The sequence below is a fragment of the Seriola lalandi genome, unplaced genomic scaffold, assembly GCF_002814215.2.
Source record: "Seriola lalandi dorsalis isolate HSWRI2012SDOR001 ecotype SW California unplaced genomic scaffold, Sedor1 jcf7180002054688, whole genome shotgun sequence".
Lineage (NCBI taxonomy): Eukaryota > Metazoa > Chordata > Actinopteri > Carangiformes > Carangidae > Seriola > Seriola lalandi.
In genome coordinates this window covers 872,682-895,505 of record NW_019525241.1, presented here as the reverse complement: position 1 = coordinate 895,505, position 22,824 = coordinate 872,682, and the positions used below count along the sequence as shown (strand labels likewise).

Below are 22,824 nucleotides of genomic sequence, written 5' to 3'. Positions count from 1 at the left end.
AGCTGTGATTCACACCAAATTTGGGATTATCTGGCGAGCAGTTGCCAGGACAGAGTGACAGCCTGACTGACAAACATCGCCACCCTTAGGTTGTGCTACTAGCAGGGCTAAATCAGCTGGAATCACAAGGTTAATTTCCCTAGGAGAAACATTATAGGTTTTCACCACAAAAGCATGCACACCATATGTGCACAGGAACCCTGTCCCATTATTGCCCTCCTTCTCTAATGGGCTCAATCATGAGCCATTATCGGGCCATACTCATTCTCCATTTTGTGTGACACCACTGTCCATATATTGATCCACTTCATACATGAATGCACATTATGGATACATTTACAACCATGTCATTTCAAGCAGCACATTTACAGAGATTACTTTTTGTGTTTTAAGCTTGATGAATAATGGAGAAAGTAGACAGCGATAATGAGTGTGTGAAGAGAGTTGTGAACATGACAGACAAAGGTTTTCATGGGACCATTGATACATTTTGTGCTTTAGAAGTCTTAAACTTTGAAAGGAGAGTGAGGTGTGAGCTTGAGATTAAACAAATGATATTTTGATAATCCGTTGATTGTGTTTGATATTTTTCGGGAAAATGCGATTTATTGCTTAGTCCAAGGTTCCCATGTGCTAGTAAACTGCCTATTTTAAGCTGTGGAGCATTGATTGAACAAAAGAAACAATTTGAAGACAGTGTGGTCTGAGAAATTGTGAAGGATATTTTTCACCATTGTCTGATAATTTACAGACATTTATTGTAAAAGAAATAATTAGTAGATTAATCAACTATGAAAATAATAATTAGTCGCAGCCTTTATAAAGATTATTCATTAAACTGTCTCACCTTTAGTCTTATGTCACTCAACAACCATTCGTTCTTTGGCATTGTGTTGGAAAAGCGAAACTGATATCATTGTTACGTAGTCGAAATGGTTAGTAGATCAATTAGTCGAATGACAGCAAATAAATTGCCAAATTTTTAATAGCCAGTTAATGGTTTCAGCTTCTCAAATGTGAATATTTACTAGTTTTCTTTGTCTTCTAAACTAAAGGTCTCTGGGTTTTGGACTGTTGGTTGGCAAATACAAGCAATTTGAATATGTCAGCTTGGGCTTTTAGAAATCGTGATGGGTATTTTTCATTATTTTCTTAGACTTAATGGGCCAAACAATTTCTAGATAAATCAAGAAAGTAATTTAAGTTGTTGTGTGACATATCTGCCAGTATTGATCATAAAGGTGTTCATTAGGGAGTGTCATGGTTTGCCATGGCAGACACTTTTTTTGTTAGTTTGTTTGGACTTTTGTGACTTCCTGTTTTATTTTGTAGTTGGTTTCCTTGTGTGTCTCAATGTTTTTACTTCCTGTCTTGGTCCTGTTTCTCTGTGTGGTGATTGTCTGCCCCGCCCTGATGTGTTTCACCTGTGTTCAATCACCCTGGCCTCCCGTGTGTCTATATAGTCTCTGTGCTCCCCTTTGTCTGTGTCGGTTCGTCTGTTCACGTGTGGTTTGTCCTCGAGCTGTTCATGGCTGGTTTGTCCTTGGTCTGTTCATGTTGCCTGTTCATGTCAGCTTTGGTATCCCTTGTCTCCGGTTGTTGTTCCTTGTGTGCCCTCGTGCTTCGGTTTCCTGTTCTGTTGGTTCACCCTCTTTGTAAGTTCCAATGGTTTCCAGATTACTGTGACATAGTAAACTGAATTATCTTTGGCCCTTTTCACGACACACTATATCTCCATTGTTTTGGTTAATCAAAATGATTGAATATCAATGGAAAAATAAGATGCACATATTGGGGATATCTACCTATATACTCGCAGCCCTTTTTGCAAAGTCCACATCAGAGTTTCAAAAGTTATAAATCCTTTTCCAGTCCATCTGTTTTTGTTGATCTACCAGTCTGACTTCACAGAATTAATTAGCCTATGTGAATAAAGTGGACAATACCTTTCACTATAGATTAAACTCTTTAGTGGACCTGAAAGGATCTCGCATTCAAAAAGTTTCAATACCTGAAGACAAACTTTTAATAGTTTAAAAGAAAACACTGAAACAAAGTGTCTATTCAGTTCCCTAGATGATCAACTGGTATGTTTAGAAAAGTTCCCTCTGCTCAACAGACACATGGACCTGTAGTACTATAGTCAGTGCTGCAGAGGGCAGCCGTTTCCCTATTTTACCTGAAGCTGCCTGTTGTAGGAGTATTTCAGGTGAAACATGATGGTATGAAGCTTATTTGAAATGTTTATAATTTATCATTAAAAATATGTATTTATATTTTTGTAGCCAAAATGTAATTTCATAAATAGGTTATCTACATTAAGTATTCTATTACTTATGTTTTAAGAAAATTGATGAAATTTCGTCACTGTTTGCAAAAAGCTTACATGCATCATTATCATGAGCTCTCAGTAAACAGAAGACATGTACATCCTAATTACCCTATATTTCAATATTGATTTTTAGTGTTTTTACTGAGCTCATTAATCTATGTTTTTTTTTTTTTTTTTTTAAATATGCAATTTCCAAATTGAATTGTAGCAGACTATATCTCTCATCACAAATAACCCACTCTCTCCAGCATCATGCTTCCAAAACAATACTTCTTTGCGTCATGCCGACGCTGGTAGTGACGAACTGGTCCACTACACTCCTCCTATCTTACCTTTCCTCCCCAGTCCTCTTCAACTCTCTCATCAGGACCACAGGGATGTGATACACTGACACACACAAGGCTGCAGAACAACTTTATTCAGCAGCCAGCGTTATATTTGGGAGTGGGGTTTGGACAACTAACTTGGCTGTAACTCCAGACTGAGGGGGGGTAAATTAGTTAAGTGGGTGAGTGTGTTTTGGTTTTCTTCTTTTTTTTTCTTTCTTTCTTTTTAAGCAGTAAATACAACTCAGCAGCCCTGTCCTGTGTTGTATTTCCCATATGTCGCGGAAGCAGGTCGACCATGACTACAACCTCCGGAGTATGAGCAACCTGATGGGCGAGCGGTGGAAGAAAGTGAACGACGGAGGAGAGCGGAGTCTCATCAAGGCTCCGTCCAGCGCCAGCATCAGCAGCCAGGGCGCCTCCGCCGGAGCTTCCGCTGCAGGTGCCCCAGCACCACCACCAGCAGCCTCCTCCTCCACCACTGGGGACCTGGAGAGGGCTGCCCGCAAGCAGTTCCAGCAGGATGTCACGCCCGGCTTCGTCTATGTCCTGGCCGTCTTCTCCGCCCTGGGTGGCTTCCTGTTCGGCTACGACACCGGGGTGATCTCCGGGGCGATGCTCCTGCTGAAGAAGGAACTGGACCTGAGCGCCCTGTGGCAGGAGGTGCTCATATCAAGTACTGTGGCCGCGGCTGCCCTGTCTGCCCTGCTGGGCGGCTTCCTCAACGGGCTCTTCGGGCGCAGAGTGTGCATACTGTTGGCCAGCTTCTTCTTCACCGTCGGGGGGATCGTGCTGAGCACCGCCCCCAGCAAAGAGGTGCTGCTGACGGGGAGGCTCATCGTCGGAGTGGGGCTTGGTAAGACGTGTGTCGTCATAATTAAACTAATAGATGCTTGTTTGAGAATTTTCCCTTTAGTCTTTGCAATATATGAATCCTACAGGCGAGAGTTAAAGCCTGTTTATGTGAAAGCATGTAAAATATCACTGAAAACAGTTTTCAATTACATTATAAAAAAAGACTTCATTGCATGAAGAGTGTCACTGAGGTAAAAAACAAAGTTGCTCTCACTGGAAATCAGTGGAATTATCTCACACCACTGGCAGCACTAATGATAATGTGATACTTTATTGATCTTTGTTTTAACATTTGCCCTGCACTTGCTCTCCATCAGAAAGTTCAAAGGTCAGAATCAGCTTAAGTGCCATATGTCTAAAAGCCTGCTCTTTTCACAGTGGTTTGGTTTGCTGCTCTCTGTCCTCCCTCTGCCTCTTCCTGCCTCAGGCCTGATATTTGCAATTACTCAGAGCTTCTGATTACACAGCATGGTCCTGCCGCTTGCTCAAGCTGCATGCGTCTGACTGGCAGACAACTTGCTGTCTTCATTATTATCCTCATTATGATTATTATTAGATTTGTGTGGGTACCATTAAGTGATAAAAAGAAAAGTCAATCTGACTGACAAATAAGAGGCGGATGATATCCCAGCATGCCCAAAGGAAGCTGAGATAAACCTACAAAGCACACAGGAGGCTTTTAGTCTCAGTAAGGTCGCCTTCATTAGACACTGATGTCAGAGTTACATTTATCAGATTGGCCTCCCCATCCCTGCTTCCTCCCCCCCCCGCCCACACACACACCTTTGCACATTCCCTTTCTGCTCCTTCCTTCCCCCACATGAATATTTTTCGCTCTCTGCTTTCTCCCCTTTGAATTGTCCCTCCCTTTGCACGTTCCTCCCTCCGCCCTGTGCGTGCTTTTACATGCAACGCCGCCTTTTGATCAGAATTCAATGCACCCCAAATTATTTATAGCAGCTGCTGTTACTCATGAGTCACATCCTCTGTGGAAAGGGCTGTTAAAACTGGCTTTGCAGGCTGAGAGCCACGTTGATGGCGCTCGTCCGCTTGCATGCTGCCGCCTCCTTTGAGAGAAGTAAGCGCTCTTCTCTGTGATACGTGGAGGACCGTTATCCCTCCTCAGTCAACCTCTGGGATAAGAAGGGAAGATTAATTCTCTGATAAACATCCCTGTCCGACGTGAAGAGCTCTGTGTTTACTTCCTCTACAAACTGAAGCCCTTTGGTATTAATATTTGAATCAAGGTTTGCGTACAAAGCCTTCTTAGTGTCATTTCTAATGCTTCTCAGGATAAACTGCTGTAATTGGGATTTTTATTGTGTGTGTATATAATCCTACCACACTATTGTGAGCATTGTTTATCTGGTATCAGGGATGTGCAGATGATGAATATTTCTTGGTTTTTATCCCACAATGAAGGAAGGTGTGAGGGCGTTAGTGCTGGATAAACAGCTGGGGAAGGCTAAGAGATAAAGTTAAAGCAGAATACCACAAATACTTCTGTCTACATCTAATTAGGATTTGCCATAATGATTTTGCAATGCATATTGGATGCAGTGTGATTTCTTTCCTAATTAGGAGAGAGCCTGAATGTGATTTTTAGGAACTTTTTTTTTTTTTTTTTTGCCCGTGGGGGTCAGCTGATTGACAGGAGGTGCTGATATGAAAACACTTAACTCAGATGCAGTGGAAAAAAAAACAACTGCAACTTTGATGAAACTAAATTAAAGCGTCGTGTTTCCTGTTATGGATTGCACCTCTTGGGTCATTCACAAGTCTGTGGAAGATACTTTTCTCCCTAGACATGAATGAAGCCCATCAGTCGTTGACAAAGCTTGTGAAGGGTGAAAAATTTAGCCCTAATATCTTCAGCTACACTGTGCGTGACACCCCATTGATAAAAGCTCATAAAACACATTAACTTTTCCTTTTATACTAAAACAGTTCTTAAGCAAAGGCTGGTTTTGCAGAGGCAACAATCCTGGCTGCTCTCTTCTCTCTTATTTCCCCTGTGATGTAGGCTCATTCTTCAAACTTCTTTTTTTCGGTACAATCAATGGCAGATTTTACAGAAACAAGTTTGACTCCTGGTGGAGAAAAGGGTTCAGTTCATGACAGCAAACTGCTGCTACTTTTTCTGATGAAAATAAATAGAATGTGTAATTTTGAGTAGTGAACATAAATTAGACAGATGCTTCTGAATCTGCCTTGAATCCTATCCGTCATTCGTCTTGCACTTTCCAGTCACTTGTTTGTTTGTTTTTTTGGCACACTTGCTTTTGTGCATAAAGCAGCAGAATGAAACCACACTTCACCTGTCATGGGCAGTACTACTGTGAAAGCTGTCTTCTGTGGCTCTGGAAAAGCTTCATATTGCAGATATTACTGTATCAGTGTACATGTCATCCAATTTATGGAAAAAACAAGAAATCTAAGGGATCAATTAAGAACGATTAAATACCAATTAGTAATGGCCTCAAATATCCAGTATCCGCCTGGCTATAGAAAACATGTTGTTGATGGAAACTTCAGTTGGAAAGCATTTACTGTTTTCCGTACTCCAAATACAAGGACTTCCTGCTTTTCTCTGTTTTATATATATAAATCGGATGTATTTGGGTTTTGTACTGCTGGTTTAAAAAAAAAAAAAAAAAAGATAAATCATAAAAAATAACAGACAGATTAATTGATAATGAAAATAATTGCTAGTTTCTGTCCCACATCACAGGTTGCTGTCCAATTCCCACTGTTCTGCTGCTCATTCAGTTGCTGTTTGCTTTGCAGAATATTTGCGTACCTGTTGCTGGCAGGTGATCAACAGCCAGTTTCAAGTTGTAATATAATGTGATATTAACATAAACAATCATGGCAACGAAGCCAGTTTCGTGCTGTCCGTGTTTGTGTGCGTTTACATTCACTATTTTTAAAAGAATTGAATGTAAAAGATAATAGGTGAAGAAATGATGTCACCTTTTGCCAAATGAACATGTGAAATGAGGATTGAAAATGCTGCCATCGTTTACACACACACAAGCTCTAATTGCTAATATGAGGAGGAAACTAATCACCCGGGTCATTTCAGCTGTTACATTATAAGTGGCTGTTTCATTATAAGTTCCCCCTCCCCCTTCTGCCATGGAAATCTGTTCCCATACAGTGATCTTCATTACCCAAGCATGCATGAGCCAGGCCCTGGTAGGTAATGAAACACATTCTGGCACCACAATTAGCCGCTGGAGACACTAATAAGGCAACATTTTTCAGTGCATGCAATTATTCCGGCCTGTCACCTGCACACTCACATTAACATGGCCGCCGGTTCTCAGGGTAGCCGATTGCTTTGCATTTCTGAGCTGAACTCACCAAAAAGGTCGTCAGAGCTGTTTGTCAGACCAGGAAAGGCCATACACCACCATGCCCTGCCTCCCTGTATTTCTACCCACAAGCTTCTGGTATGTCTGCTCCTGGCCAGTTATTGTTGAGCTGACCTTTGCCAGAGCGAAGGGACTGTTGTGTGATGTGAGCTGTTGTTAGTCTGAGCAGACAGACGATATTGAACCAGACTGTCAGGATTGACGAGGATTTATTACTTGACTTGGCAATTGCATTCAAATGAAGAGGTTTTCTTGGTGCACGGGGTATTTGTGGAGAGATGTTTCAATCTTAAAGGAGACATCGACTCTTGTTAGCTACTCAGACTGAACATCATCATAACGTAATGACATTCCTCCATTCAAACATTCCAAATAAAGTTACTGAAAGTCTTTTGTTAGACGACAGACCCACACATTAAGGTTATAATCCCTAATGATTTAATCATGGTTGATTGGGAACCACTTACGGTTACCGTGGTAACATCAAGTGCAGTGAGTGCTACTACTGCTTCAGTGCAGCCAAACAAAAAAACTCATGTTGTTTCAAAAATAATTGCAAACGCAAAAGCCACCCCATGTTTTGCCATGTGATTGCTTTTAATGTGACGCAGCAGCAGTAGGAAACGTCCTGGTTGCATCTGCAAATCTGAAATGAACTGTGAGGCTGCTATCAATGAGATACAGTAAAATTGCATTGTACCACATGCTGCATCATTTTCCTGTGAATTCCTTATGCTTTGCTTGGCAATCTGAATCCATTGCGGGAATGGCGGAGTCCATCACTGCCAATAAAAACTACTATTGAGAGAGATAATTACAGAACGTAAAGACAGTAAATATAGTATAATACAGATGTTTGAAAGTAAATTTTATTAAGGGACCCTCAGAGAGGTTTTCAATCTTCTTTGCATTAATATTATTGAATTGTATAATGTGGAGGGAGTTTAGCTGTAGTCTTTATTTAGTTTGATTCTGTCATAATGATTGTTTTTACCTTTTTTAAAGATTTGTATTTGCGATATTTGTAAGTTTTGCAATTCCTACATAGCCAGCATTAGCATTAGCAGCTGTTTACTTACCAGTCTTGCCAAGAGCTTCAGCCGTTGTTGCGTTTACATGACAATTGGTTATAACACCCTCTGAACAATGCTACTTCTTCAGGGCAGACTGGACGCTACAGTGACTCTGTATCGGAAAGTGACGAGACAGTCCAACCGGGACGGGGGTTAGGGTTATGATTGCATTCAAATTACAGTGATAAGAGGTCGCTTTGTTGGAACTGAATAGAGGTGAACTGATAAAGAAATTTTTCTGTAGAGTTTAATAGTTTTTCTTGGACAGCTGTTATTTGCTTTACTGTTTACCTAAAATGCAAGTGGACAAGCCAACGTGGTCATCAAAAAATTTGCCTTTTGAATACTTTGACACTCAGCTTAAATGCTGTGATGGTGCTTCAAGAATATTCCTCTTAAAGCAACTGATTATGTGTGAGCTCTGTGTCTGGCGAAGGTTAGCATTAAAGGGTTAACAAGAGCCATATATTTTTGTCTTCAAAGAAATCTGCTCTGACGCCTGAAGCTTAGTCATAGTCCATTCCTTCAAACATAAACACTGTTATGCGCACAAACAAAAGCACACACAGTCACCCTCACAGTGTGTGTATAATCATGTTTTCTGGCTAAATTATCTAGCAGTTGCAAATGTTGAATTGTTTTGTCCTTGAAAATAAAGGGTCTGAATAAAAAATAGTGCTGTTGATTACACCAGGTTAACATTTAATTATTACCTGGAGGCTTGCTAATTAATTGGTTGGTTTATATAATTAAGTCGCAGTTCTTGCAGTAACTAGGTGGAGGAGATGTAGACTTAATGAAGAGTTTGTTTATGTGCATATTATTGTTGTAATGTTGAGGATATAAGTTGTTTTTGGCTTGACATTTGCACATTTTAGTAGTGTTTTTTTTTTTTTTTCAAAATGATTTTACAAGCACAAATAGTCACAGAATTTTGTCTGACAAATCTCTGGCGTGAAGTTAAGTCATATTATGTGATATAATATGCCTTTAGACAAACAAATTTCTTTGCAAAATCCAACATGAAATTAGGCAAAGCTAGTGAATTTGATTTAAAAAGGGCGCAAGCTCTCCTGCTTTTACCACTGAATTTAATCATCACTCACACCACTTACTTATTTGAAAGTCAACAGCAGCTTTCTCTTTTCCTCAGTCCGCATTTTCAAGGATCCTCCATTAGTCTCTAATTAGCTTCCTCCATCACCACCAGCTACTAAGTACCAGAAAATGTCCTGTCTGTGTCTTTACTACATCACAGTGATGGAGGATCTAGTGAAGTATCTCCCTCGTACTCTGATCAAGCGAGTCAGTCCCGAGCTTCGTGCCTAGAGGCTGCCTTCACAAGACCAGACAGATCCTTTGTTTAAGTGTGCTGTGCTGCTTTGAGGCTGAGCCTGACCAGACGATGACTTTAGAGTCTTATTCTGTGTGTGTGTGTGTGTGTGTGTGTGTGTGTGTGTGTGTGTGTGTGTGTGTCTGTGTGTGCCGGGAGCTGTCCCTGGTGCTGAAAAGAGAGCTCATTAATGACAAAGGGAACACGGGGCGACTGTGTTTGTAAGGGATTCACATACAAGCAAGTGAAGAAATGTACGTAGCCTTTAGTTGAGGTAGTTCTGCTTGTTTTCAGCAGCTCCAGTGGAGAAATTCAGAGGAATATATACATCCTTGAGACGGCTTCAGTTGTATCAAATAATACCACATGAAGAGACATGCCCTCGATGCAATAGTAGTGATATTGGACAAGAGCAACTCACATTGAATCTAGTTTGCTTTTGTGAGCTCTCACTATCTATTAGCTCTATCTAATCTAATCTATACATCTGTACTATGCTATCTATAGATATGTGCCAATGATCAAAATTAGACAACAACAACCAAAAACATTAATTTACATAAACTTAAAGGAAAATTCTTAACTTCACACTTGGCACATCTCTTGTAGAGATAAGGGAAATGTAACTCTGGCAATGTGTATGCGGGCAAGAAGTGTAAGCCTCTTAAAGCTTTCCAAGTAAGCTTTGGAATAAACTATTTTACATAAATCATTTGATTACATAAATCAAAAAATTTCCCTTTGAGTTCCACAAAAACTAGCTATCATAGCTCATGGATCATGCTAACTTTGCACTGGCTGCCTCTGTTGTAAAGATTTGGGAAACGCGACTCTGGCTAAACAACATCAGGGCTAAATAAATCAAGTTTTACTTTAATCAGTTGTAACATTTGTTTCTGAGTCTGTCCAAAAGTAAACACAGAAAGTAGGGGTGACCTGACGATCTTATATAGTGGATGACATTACTTTGACATATGATATACTTTTCAGATGAATCGTACAGATGGCATCATTAAAAGGTGCTACGTTTCTGTTGCTGCTAACCGACAGTCTTTATCCTACTCTGTAGTCTCTGCGACATGTGTGTAGCACTACTACATGTACCAGTTCTCCACCTGAGCAGCATCAGCATCACCGGCTGCAGTCCAAGACGATGGAGTTACAGTCCATCCATGGGACGAGAGACCTGACAGCAGGCAGAGAAGCACAAGGCAGGATGAGCCAGGGCTAGCTGGTTAGCAGTGACTGAACCTTCAAATTAAAATACTTACATATAACACCACAATAGATAAACAAACAAATAAATAAACAAATAATGCATTGTGGGTGAAATATAGCAGCGAGCGGACAAACACCCAAAAGAAACGTCAAAGTGGTAAGCTATGTATCGTAACCTCTAGTCAGGACTTTCAAAATAAAATCGGAGCTGTTTATGACATTTTTGAGTTGGGCCTTTTGAGTTGAAGTGAGATGCTTTGTGTCCAAGTAACCGTATGCACAAGTTGTCACGTGATCACTAAATTTGCGGGGAGACTTGTGATTCAGATCATGGACTGTGATTCTACCTAAAAAGATTTAAAAAGCTAATGCAACATAAAATGACTACATTGCTGGACTCTAGAGACTATAGGCAAAAAAACTGTACAGTATTTGACCTTTTTACTGGCCTGTAACATATTTGCCATAATGGCCATATTTGTTCTGTCACCACCTGCAGCAAGATGTGAAATGGAAATGATCCATCACTCAGTAGGTGCATCAACTCAACATCAGCTGTAGTATCTCACTAACAGGCGTCTGTAGCAGCAGGCATGGCTCGCATGGAGACAAGCTGGTGATGCATATGGCTAAAATAGATAAAATAAGAGGAACAAGGAGAGAAAACTATCAGAGAAAAGGGGGGAGGAGGAGGTCTGAGGTGAATACAGATGGAGACGTTTACAGCTGATAGAGATCTCGAGGACTTGTTTGTGTTGGGCACGCTGAAATCTGTGCATATGTCTTTGTGTGTGTGCATCTCCATAATACCACATAAGTATACAAGCAAACACACAGGCACAATTCAGCTGTCAGATAAATAAGAGTGGAAACAGATTTTGTAGCTTTTGGTGTTTGCTGTCTCTGCTGATAGATGACTGAATGAAATGTGCTGCTGCTGTGTCTATAGGTTTAATCGTTAGTCAAACTAATGTAATATAGGCCTAGCTCTTTGAAAATGCTGAATGGACGTGCATTTTGTGAAAATAGCACATTGTTTATTTCATATTACTTATCTGAATAATTAATTAAGTTAAACTTCCATAATGTATGGTATTTAATTTCCTGAAGGAAACCAGATCATGTCATTGTTGAATAACTGATTATGGTGTTGGAGGTAATATTCTTAGGGCTGAAACTATCAGTAAATTAGTTAGATTTGTTGAGTGACAAATCTAATATAATCTTGATAATTTGTTTATTAATTGTTTACATTACGTTTTGAAGCAAAAAAATTTATTATTTATTCCAGCAATGTAAATATTTTCAGCTTTTCTTAGTCTTATAATAACTGTAAATTGACTATCTTTTGGTTTTGTACTGTTGGTCAGCAACTTGGAAGTTTTAATGCATATTTTTTTCACAATTTCCTGACATTTTATAGTCCAAACAATGAATCAGTTAATACAAAAAATGATTTTCAGATTAACCTCTAATCAAAGAAATTATTAGCTGCAGCCCTAAATATGTTTCAATGCACTTGTTGGGAATATCACCCACAAACAGTAATTATAAAAGAATTTTGTCTGTGATCGGATGGTTTTTAACAAACTGCACCTTGGGAGTCGTAGTTTACTTCATTCCTAATGTTTATAATGTACTGGTTGGAGCCTTGTTTATCAAAGAAAGGAAAATATATATTCTACTTTAGGATTCTTTGAGTTTCGTGTTCATTTAAGACTCGGAGGGTTTCCCCCTGCCAGTTACCAAACACTAAAAATGAACATGACTTTTACTTCCAAAACCCTGGACACCTGAAGTAACATAGCTGTCAGTATGCTTCTTACTTTTATAACTTAGAGATCAGTTCAATTCAGTGCACCTTTTTTTGAAGAAGGTTACACATTACAAATTGCTGTGGCATGTTTTGGAAATGGGTTGAGTAAAATTACTACTCTGCATGTTTTCCACAGCATTCAATCAAAAATTGTATGTGATGCCTTGTTGCTTTAAACTGGCGCAGATCAAATAGTTAGTGTCCATATGACAGGTATTAGGGGATATGTGTGACTCTACAGTAGCCCTGCTCAGTCCTGCTTAGGGGTGAAAAAGAAATATGAATCTGCAGGTATTTGCCTAGTAGCAGTAAAGGGGGCTGCTAATGTTTCAGTAGTACAGGCTGCAGCTAAATGCTAAAGCCAGAGTGAAAATCTCCTAAGATGCATTTCTTCTACACTCTGGCCACTAAATGTCGTTTCCTGCGATGTCAGATTATACTCAGAAACTTATGGGCAGTGTTGTGCCAGTTTAGAACCGTTTCAAATTTCAGTTCATACAGATGAAAATGAACTAGTTCATGTTCATTTGTTCCATTTTTTTAAAAATAAATAAAGGCCGATATTCCTTTTCAATAGAACTTCCTTCTACCCATCCGTCACCAGCCCCAAATCACTGCCACTCCCAAACTAAATGAATTATCGTACACCACTGACACAGCTACACCGATGCTACATGTCATGATGCCACTTGTTGGGCAAAACAAATACACCGCATCTATGACTGAAACCTGTTATTTTAAAAGTCCTAGCTCTGCTGTACCCTCTGCCATAGTGGTTATGGGTTTCTTGTCTCTCCTTCAGCAGCATCTCTCAAAAGCTTATGAATAGATTTCCATCAAACTGCCCTGAGCAGACAGGCTTCATGCCAAAGAGCAGTTGATTAGATTTCGGCGCTGATCCGGATCTTGGATTTCCTCTATCAGATGATGATGCTTTTTTAGCCTTAACTAAGATAAAGACTGGACTCTAAATCTTCAGGGTATGTTTGCATGGTCAATAAATCAATTTGGGAGAAAGAAAAATGTTTCTCTCTCCTTCGGTGGAACAGCAGGTTGGAGAACTGGTCTGGGTCTGTGAGTGCCTCTCTGATCATTCAGCACTGAAGGCTGGACGAGGCAGATACGTGACCACAGGGCTCTGAACCACTCCAGCCTTAGTACTGTGTGGTAAAAGAGTGTGTCCTTTTTAGATAATGTTGATGTTGTAATGTTCCGATGTTATGTACTTCTAAATGAGCTGCTTTGTAACGGTGCTGTGTTCTGTAGGTGATGGTGAGTTCCGCTCCCAGACCTCTCCACCCTCTCCTCTGTGGAGGTCTGGTGAAAAAAGGGCGAATAAAGACAGAAATCCTTCTCTTTCTCGGTTATCGATTTGTCTTCCCAGAGCTGCCACAGTGTGGTGCCCGCTCGGAGACGGCGCGGCTGGTTTCCCAGCAAGTGGTTTCCATAGCAACAGGTAGCGACGTAGTCATGGTGGCCGTTGAGGGCAGGGTGGTGGCAGTAGGGAGGGGAGGAGAGGAGAAGGGAGTTGGGGGGGTTGGGGGGGGGTGTAGAGAAAGCAGAGGTGGACTATTAATAGAGCTTATCAGGAGCCAGCTGCAGAAAGCTGCGGCCTCATGGTACCTCATCAGATTCATCCTGGGCAAACACACACTGTTTGCTTTGTGTGTATACAAGTGTGTGTGTGACTGTATGTGTGTGATGTTGTGACTGCGTACACAGTGTGTGTGTGTGTGTGTGTGTGTGTGTGTGTGTGTGTGTGTGTGTGTCTGATTGAATGGTCGCCAGATCAGAGTAGTGCACAACCCATGACTGAGATGGACTATAGTATTTCTCTGTGTGTGTTTGGTTTACTTTACATGCACATGACGTCATTATGGCTGTTGTTCATGTCAGGGTCATAGGTCAAAGTAATTTTAAACAATTAACTTTGTTACAGACAATAGAGATAATTATAATAATTATAATCAGTAATAATGATGTACACCCTGCTCATTTTGTAAAAAAAACTTTGGTTTTGTGATTTAAAATTTAAAACTGATATATTCTCAAATCATTGTCTAACAAATGTATCAATCTTTGGCCAAAGTGATAACACGGATAAGATCAGTATCACAGTGATAATGTATATTTTCACAGTGGTTTTTATGGCATCAAATGAAAAGCAAAAAGTATACTTGTCTACAACAACTATGAAATTGCCATATTAATACATATAAGCTGAATTTGTGACCGTTTGTGGGATAAAGTGAGTAACAGCAATATTATAGTAATACTAGTAACGTTAATAATTATGTTATAATTTAATTAGGGTTGAAGCAGTATTCATAGATTTTTTTCTGACCACCTGGGGGGCAGCAGAAAAAGTTGTAAACAGCACAGTGACATAGTATTACCTTGTAAAGGTGTATGGTAAACATGCTTACAAACGGTTGCTTATTTGTGCATCCAGCAAACAGGTAGTAATATTACTTATTTTGAGCCGTGTTTCTGGCCATCTGACGAATAGGAGTCCAATATTAATTTTAGATCTCCTAACTCCGCCTATCTGCTGTTTGGTGCTGGGCATACAGTGGGTTTATCAAGGCTGTTTAGCTGAAAGCTGCGGGTAGCTGCAGCTCAGAACAATGCTGATGTGGGAGTGTTTACATTGAGCCAGAACAATGAGCTGAAAGATGCTAAAATGCCTTGTAGAGCAAAGAGGAACAGCAACGTTAGAAATAATTCTCTGTCTCTCTTGTTAAGATTGTAACATAAGGCTATAACGGCTTTGGCCATGGATCATATTTTGCACATCGCATACAGGTCATACAAAATGATGCAAATCCTTTCAGCCAGTCCTCAGTATATTCAGAAACATACACTTGAGAAAAATGCGTAACAGTACCTCTTGTTAACTGTTCTGATCATTGCCTCTTCCTCTCCCTCCTCGCTGTGCAGGTATCGCCTCCATGACAGTGCCCGTGTACATCGCCGAGGCCTCCCCGCCGCACCTCAGGGGTCAGCTGGTGACCATCAACACCCTCTTCATCACCGGGGGACAGTTCATCGCAAGCCTCATCGATGGCGCCTTCAGCTACCTGCAGCGCGACGGGTGGAGGTCAGACACACATTTCGCACATATGCACACAGACCAAAAGAAAAAAAAAAAAGGGACAAAATCTGAAAGCACCTTCAACACTGCATTTTATATATTCGGGTACTTGTGTTACTCTTACATGGGTATTTTCTTTAGGTACTTTTCAGAGGCTGAAAGGAATCCCGTCTCTCTTTATGATGGTCGTATGGTTAGATAAGATATTAGCGTCTTTTCTTTGGGTTCTTATCATATCAAATGCCAGAAAAAGTCATTCTGGCTCAGACTCTCACTTCAAATGTCAACACATGCGTGGGTCATCACCTAACATTTGCTGAGAGCAGCCGTACTGTACATTTGAAAGATACAGTATGCTGTTCACTCTGTTGTCATCCGTCCGTTACCTTCTCGGCTCTCTCCTGCTTCTGTTTGCGTCCTTTCCTGCCGTCACATGCAGATGTAAAGCCTCCGGGGGGTGGGGGGGTGGCGGCTGTGAGATGCTGTGGATAAGAATCGTCCTTTTCTGAAGGATTTGCTTCAACTGCGGTTCTGACAGAGACAGTGGAAGTCGTTCAGACGGCCCTAGACTGGTGTGATTCATACATGATAATGGCTTTTTGGAGACACTTATTGAGCTCAGAGTATGAGCTACTAGGTTCTTTACCTGTGCAACGTGAGTATGTCCTTAAATGTTAGGTGAATGTCAAAAAAATATATTTTTTCCCGATCTCTGGATTATTGTAATGTATAAAAAACATTGGAGTTTGTATAAAGCAACAGCCCGCTCTTTTTCTCACTTCTCCTCTTGTAGAGATAAAGCTCTCTGTTAATTTACTTTTATTACAGTCTTCTCCTCCCTCGTTCACCTCTCTGATACCCTCTCATTCTTTGCCTTCCTACCACATAAATTTTTAGACTTTCTGAGTGTCCCTTTTACAGAATGAGCTGAACCCTGATCGTGTGCATGAGTGCATACAGAGAGAAGCAATTTTCCTCTCAACATAATAGTCCTGTGTATCAGTGGTTTTGTTTGGATAAAGATATAGTTTCGGTTTGCTGTCAGAAATGCAAAAGTTAAACATGAGGTCAATGAGTATGTTTTATAATATACACTAATGGTTAAATTTTCTCTTTAGCTGTATGGATCAGTCATCAAAGTGAATGTTTATACTCATCTGCACGTAAATCCAATTACGATACTTACAATACTTCATCTGTTATGTTCAGGGTTGAAATTAAATGCTAAATGTAAATGCTTAAGGTTATTTTAAGCAGAATAAGCTAAGTGACGCCTTGACATTCTCCCCAGTCTTGCATTTTAATGAACTAAACCACCTGATGCCACCTGATGAAACCGCCTTTACATGAAACGTGCTGGTAAATAGCTCAACATAAATGGAAGACATGGGACGACCTCTGTGGATCCTATTACTGCAACAAATTCAAGATTTGCACGGCATACCCCAGACTACAATATATATAATTAGCCAAAAGATAAAAATTTAAAAATCCTCAGAACACCTGGTTATGTAGTTTTCTATGATCATAACATTTTGATTCCTGCGTTCTCTACCTCTTCAGGTACATGTTGGGCCTTTCAGTGCTCCCCGCTGTGCTCCAGTTCATGGGATTCCTGTTCCTACCGGAGAGCCCCCGCTGGTTAATCCAGCGCGGGCTGACCCAGAAGGCCCGCCGCGTGCTCAGTCAGATCCGAGGCAACCAGAACATCGACGAGGAGTACGACAGCATCAAGAACAGCATTGAGGAGGAGGAGAAGGACAGCGGAGGAGGTGAGCGGAGTTGTTCAGTGAGGCAAGAGAGGCAAAAAAAAGCTTTTTGTAAGAATCTTTAACATGTATTTTATTCATATTTTTGTAACGCCCATGTTAAAACAGGACCTGCACAGCTGCCTGTGCAGGTGGTCGTTTGCTTCAATGGGACATTAGTTTAGTGATTTGCGACTGGTGTTAACAGCAAGTGCAGTTTAATAATTCAGCAAACTTGAACAGTTTCCTCAGATCTTAGATCCTACTCAACAAGGACGATGTCTAACTTCTAACTAAAGGTCAACGCTAACTTCGATCCAGTGTGGGATTGTTGGACTCTGCCACTAACAAATTAAAAGCATTATACAGAGAAGTAATTACTGACTGTAAATACATCGTATGGCTCCTGTTGAAGAAATGCAGATGATAAACAGAATCAGATTTCATGTAAACTTTACTCTTCTACACTCTTCCTACCTGTGCGCATATATATGAAAGTACATACAAAGCACACAGTAAAATTAAAACCATTTGACATCAGCAGACTTAGAATATTTGATAGTGAGTTCCTGCACTGTGCAAAACCCACAAACAAAGTGAAACCAGTGTAAAATCCTGTAGCACTTTGTTTCTGCAACAGTCAGGTAGCTTTAGCTCAGCCCTGGTGTGGTTGAAGAACAAATTACTATCAATAAATAAAATCTGAAGTATTGTTACAAGTGTTTGGTGGTTTGATGTAAATGATATAAAGCTAAATTAAAACTGCATCATCACCTTCTAGAAGAGTAAAAAAAAGCATCGGTGAGGTAAGTGCTACAGGTTAGAGGTCATTCATTGTGCTGGCTTTCTGAAGGACTGGAATAATAGATGGCTTCCTCAACGGCTAAGGATGTGGGCGTCGAGGGATGAGTGGAAATATGTTTATAAAGAACTGGCTAATTCCTGGGCTCATATTATTAACACCTCACAGCTGACAAAGACACGACCCTGGGCCCTGAAGGCAGCAGCCTCCTTTTCAGTCACTCTGATTTCCTCAGTGAGGCTGATTAGACAGTCCCTGCTCTCCTCCTGCTGTGTGATGGAAGTCTGAAGCAGTAACAGTAAGTCTCTCAGTTGCTCTGTACCCAATCCCCTTGTCTCCTGTGGTGATGGTGGTGACCTGTCAGTCAAACAGTGTGAGCTGTACTTTGGCTACTGCAGTTTGAGTTTCTGTGGGTGGGGTTATTTCTATCCATCTGTTTTTAAAGATAACTCATAAAATCACCTGCCACTGCTCCTCCTTCCTCACACAACATCCGGTGTTACGAGCAACATATTATAGTCTTCACTTCACTGGACCTTTTGTGTCAGCCATACCATGAAATATCAGAGATTGCTACTTTGAGCTGAAGAATTTTCAGTTTTGAGATCCACAATGACGTTTCTGTGGTCAGCATTACATCAGTTCAGCTTTCGACAAGGTGGATCAGCTCTGTAACTGGACAGAAAAGACGAGGAGGTTACTGTGACAGAGCAAACAGAAATTTTTTTCTTCATGGTCGTTTAGTGTGTGAGCTGACCTTTTCTCAGACCACACGGATGCTGCTGTTTGATATGAGGCTTTGCCAGTGTAAGCAGATGTATTGAAGGAGGTTGTCAGAATAAAGCTGATGGAGTTTATTTGCTAATATTGCTGTTTCATTATCACCACTTGTGACAGACATGAGATTTTCTGTATTCAGTGGCTGTTCAGTGCTTGTGTGTGTGTGTGTGTGTGTGTGTGTGTGTGTGTGTGTGTGTGTGTGTGTGTGTGTGTGTGTGTGTGTGTGTGTGTGTGGCGCTCTTTTCTGAAAGGCTATAAATCTTTACCCAACCTCTAATCTCTTTTCAATCCTTGTTCAAACCAGTCTAAGAAAGCATTCTCTTTCTCTCTCTCTCTCTCTCTCTCTCTCACGCTAGTATTTATATTTTATCATAATCTTTATCTTCCGTTTATGCGCGTGTGTGTGTGCATGCGTGCGCGAGATGGAGGAAGTGAAGTGAAGAAGTGAAGCACAATTAAACCCACAAAAGAGAGACATTATGCACATTCACACACAGAGAGCATATGGTGTCATAATCACTGCAGTGATGTGAATTTAAATTCAATCCTGAAAGCTGTCTTTGTCTTTGATTCACTCCTTGCAGAGGCTCAGTTTCTTTCTGGAACCCCGCGATCAAAACTGTCATATTTTATTTTTATTTTATTTATGTCGTATATGTAAATGTGCCAGTGTTACCCAAAAGACAAATTTTCAACTGCTGTCCCTTAGCCAGATGTTAAATTAGCCAATGAAATAACAATAAAGCAAACAACATGTAACAGGAGGAGGCAGGCAAAGCACCAAACACAGAGGATAAAAAACTGACATGTAGCGGGAAATATTTGTCGGGTCATGTCTTTGCTTTTCTAAAATCATAAAAAAAACAAAAACAGAGAACAAGAACAAAAGTGTAAAGAATTGAATTATATGATTTAAATGATTGTGCAAACTTTAGCATGTATGGCTAACTAACTTACTACCTACAGTAGCAACCTAACCCTGCATTACTTCCAAGGCCAAGCAGCATTTCATTAACTGCATTTTGTGGGGTTACAGGTTACATTAAAGTGACAGTAGACTAACTTTTTTTGTTTTGATTTATCATCCTGAAGTAAAAGTTGATTACACAATGTAATGGCTATAGAATAATGACACCATCTGCATTCAGATTGGATCCCTATTGTGGCACTTCCTCTATGCAATTCTGTCTGCCACCGGCTACGAAATCTCTTGGGGAAAATGAAGGCTTGATTTGTGACTGCGCAACCTGTGGTGATTGGTGGAAGAATCGGAGTAACTGCGGAAAACTCTACCACCAAAAGAAAAAAAGCTCCATTGCTGGAGGAGGCAAAGAAGAAGGAGGACAGAAAGTGACAGAAACCGAAGTAAACAAGAGTGTACTTTCCACATTCACTTGATGTAGAGAGCCATGGTCTGACTGGGACATAAATTCAGGCCTGGACTTATCTGTTGGAAGTGACTTAATGGATTTGTTTTCTGTCCACCGGCACACCGATGTGGCGGCAGCTGGCCAGGCTTTGTCCCGGTATTCCCTATGGCCAGTCTAATTATGGAGAGAGATCCAGGACTTGGGAGGGTTCAAATCAAGCATTCAGTTGGCCTTATTTCTACTAGATCAGTAATAAAATGTCTACTACTTATTAATTATTATTATTATTATTATTATTATTGTTATTATTATTGTTATTGTCAAATCCTTTACTTAAACAGGTAGTCTCATTGAGCACAATCAAAAACAACTACATGTTCAAATATACTGGAGGTATAAAAGCCAATAATATGGAATATAGTTCCTTGAATCACAGTATTCCAATTTCGCAATAGTACATTTGTTGTTTAATTGGCCATTACTTCTGTGCCTGAAAATCAAAGTGATAGTGTTTTTTTGTTTTATAGCTTTCTCTGCAGAGGTTTTTGTTTGTTTCAGCCTGACTTCAATGAGGAGACTCTTGTGAGTAATGGAGGGAAAAAGAGAGGATATACGAGGGTAATTAACAGTCAAGAGAGGACGAGTGGGCAAAAGACTGAAAGAATAGTAAAAGAAGGATGGATGAGGAGAGGAGAGGAAACTGGATTCATCCTGCAGCTAATCAACCTTGACAATAGATGACACCATAACTGTGGAAGGTGTTGTATCCATAGATCCCACGGGTCGTTGTGGTCTGCAGTGAAGAGGAGCCTTTATCATGCATCACACTCACATAATCACACACTGATGTATAAAAACACACACTCCACATGAGCAGTGGAGTCTCCCTCTTGTGGGGCTTCTTGTGAGTCCAGCAGATTCATTTTCATTTCGGTGTCTCTCCCCTGCAGTCATCATCGGTGACTGTGTACCAGCAGAGACATAAGAGGCCGGCCTCCTGCTGCCTGCTTGTAATCTTGTGGCCAGTTGACACTTTGGTTTAATGTGAAATGTGAGTAATGGGCCCAGTGTCCAGACTTGGGAGTTGTTGTTTCACTTGTTTGTTTCACATTTTGGTTTCTCACTAATTCCAATTAGCATGGCAGGAAATTTCCTGAGGAGACATTATTCTGTACAGAGCACATGTTTTAGTTGGTTTTGTTTGCAATGATGATGATGGAGCTTCAGGAATGAATTGGCAACATGCCCGGGGCACATTTATTGGGAAACTTACCAAATGAGTTGTGTAATGACAGCTGCTTGTTACTGAACTCTGAACACTGAACACTGAAAGAAGGTCCTGACAAGTTACCAACTAATGGAAAGTACATACCAAAAAACAGGCAAAATAAACATGACAGCAAATTAAAAGACTCGCATATGATATTTCAAAATAAATCTATTTATTATATAAAAAAATAATATAGAAATATATATAATATTTAAACTATTGTAAATAACATTTAAAGGCAAAATAGTTTGGTGTACAGGAGCAGAGAACAAAGATTTATATTTTATGAAGAAGCATCTTGTTCACATTAAACCAGCTCTGTATAGTATAAAAATCATAATGAGTCAAATACTTAATTTGATTAGTTCAGGAGCAAGTCAGAGATTTTGTTTTAAATCTCTGTTCAACTTTTATTTTGAAGGCATAAATGCGATCAGAGCCTCCTGCACCTTGGGTGAGAATCAGGTGACACGTCACTTCAAGTTGATTGCAGTATGAACACATACAGCTGCAACATTGTCATCCAACTGTCAGCTGTTTCTTGGCCCTCAACAAGACCACCAACGTCACTGTATTCATGGCCAGCTTCTTTCACCCTGAGGTGCTTTTATTTTGTCAGATCACTTTGCAAAACTCTTCTAGTCTGAGATTAGAATAAGGAGGTTTCTTAAACTTTTAACCTGTCTAACTTTGCGAGGAAATAGACAGAAAGGGCAGACAGGACATGACACAAGGTTGTTTGACCTTTTTAATTTAGATCCACCTCTCGACAGAGCTAAAATCCAATGCTGCTTGTGTCTTCTCCCATTTCCTCTCCTGAATTCACTGCAGTTCTTTTCTTTTTGCTTTTTCAAACACTAATGTTTGTCCAGATCCATCGTCGCACGATTTGGTCAAAAAAACATGAACACAAAAAAAAAAAACCAGCCTATGTTTGGTGTTTTCTTTTGTGAGGCCTCAAGGTCTCACGACTAAATCCAAATTGAGTCTTTTACTGTGTGGCCGCCATGTGTGCCACATCATTTCATGGCTGCACCGCTAGTACGTTTGCAATTAACATGCTCTTTTTTAGGGCCAATGTACGACCTGAAGACCAGCTGTCGCCTAGCAACCAGACAGACAGGGTGACAGGCAGATGGAGAGGACAGAGAGATTGGTAGACAGACAGATGCTGTGAGAATTATCTTAAAAAAAAACAAAAAAAAACTCATGGGTTAAAAACTGGTTACTGAGTCGCTTGATTGGCTCACTCATTGTCAGATTACATCAAACACACGCCTGATTGATCGGGGAGCAAGGTTTTTGTAGATAAGGAGACTAAGATCAGAGCACTGGAGTAGCAGTGCTTTTCTTTAATTTCCTTGATGAAAGCATGAAAGTTTGAGGTGAGTGTGAGGTGACGTTGGTTCTAATTGATGCTCAGATTTCTT

General features: G+C 40.4%; 1 protein-coding gene across 1 annotated transcript in view; it reads left to right on the top strand.

Moving 5' to 3' along the window:
* The first annotated feature begins 2,702 nt into the window (after positions 1-2,702).
* Positions 2,703-22,824, top strand: part of slc2a13a (solute carrier family 2 member 13a) — a 67,197-nt gene continuing 47,075 nt past the window's right edge. Inside the window, exons 1-3 of the mRNA XM_023423031.1 lie at positions 2,703-3,514; positions 15,271-15,430; positions 16,988-17,196. Coding sequence (XP_023278799.1) covers positions 2,935-3,514; positions 15,271-15,430; positions 16,988-17,196 — 949 coding nt within the window. The 5' untranslated portion in view covers positions 2,703-2,934. The remainder of the gene's footprint in view (positions 3,515-15,270; positions 15,431-16,987; positions 17,197-22,824) is intronic.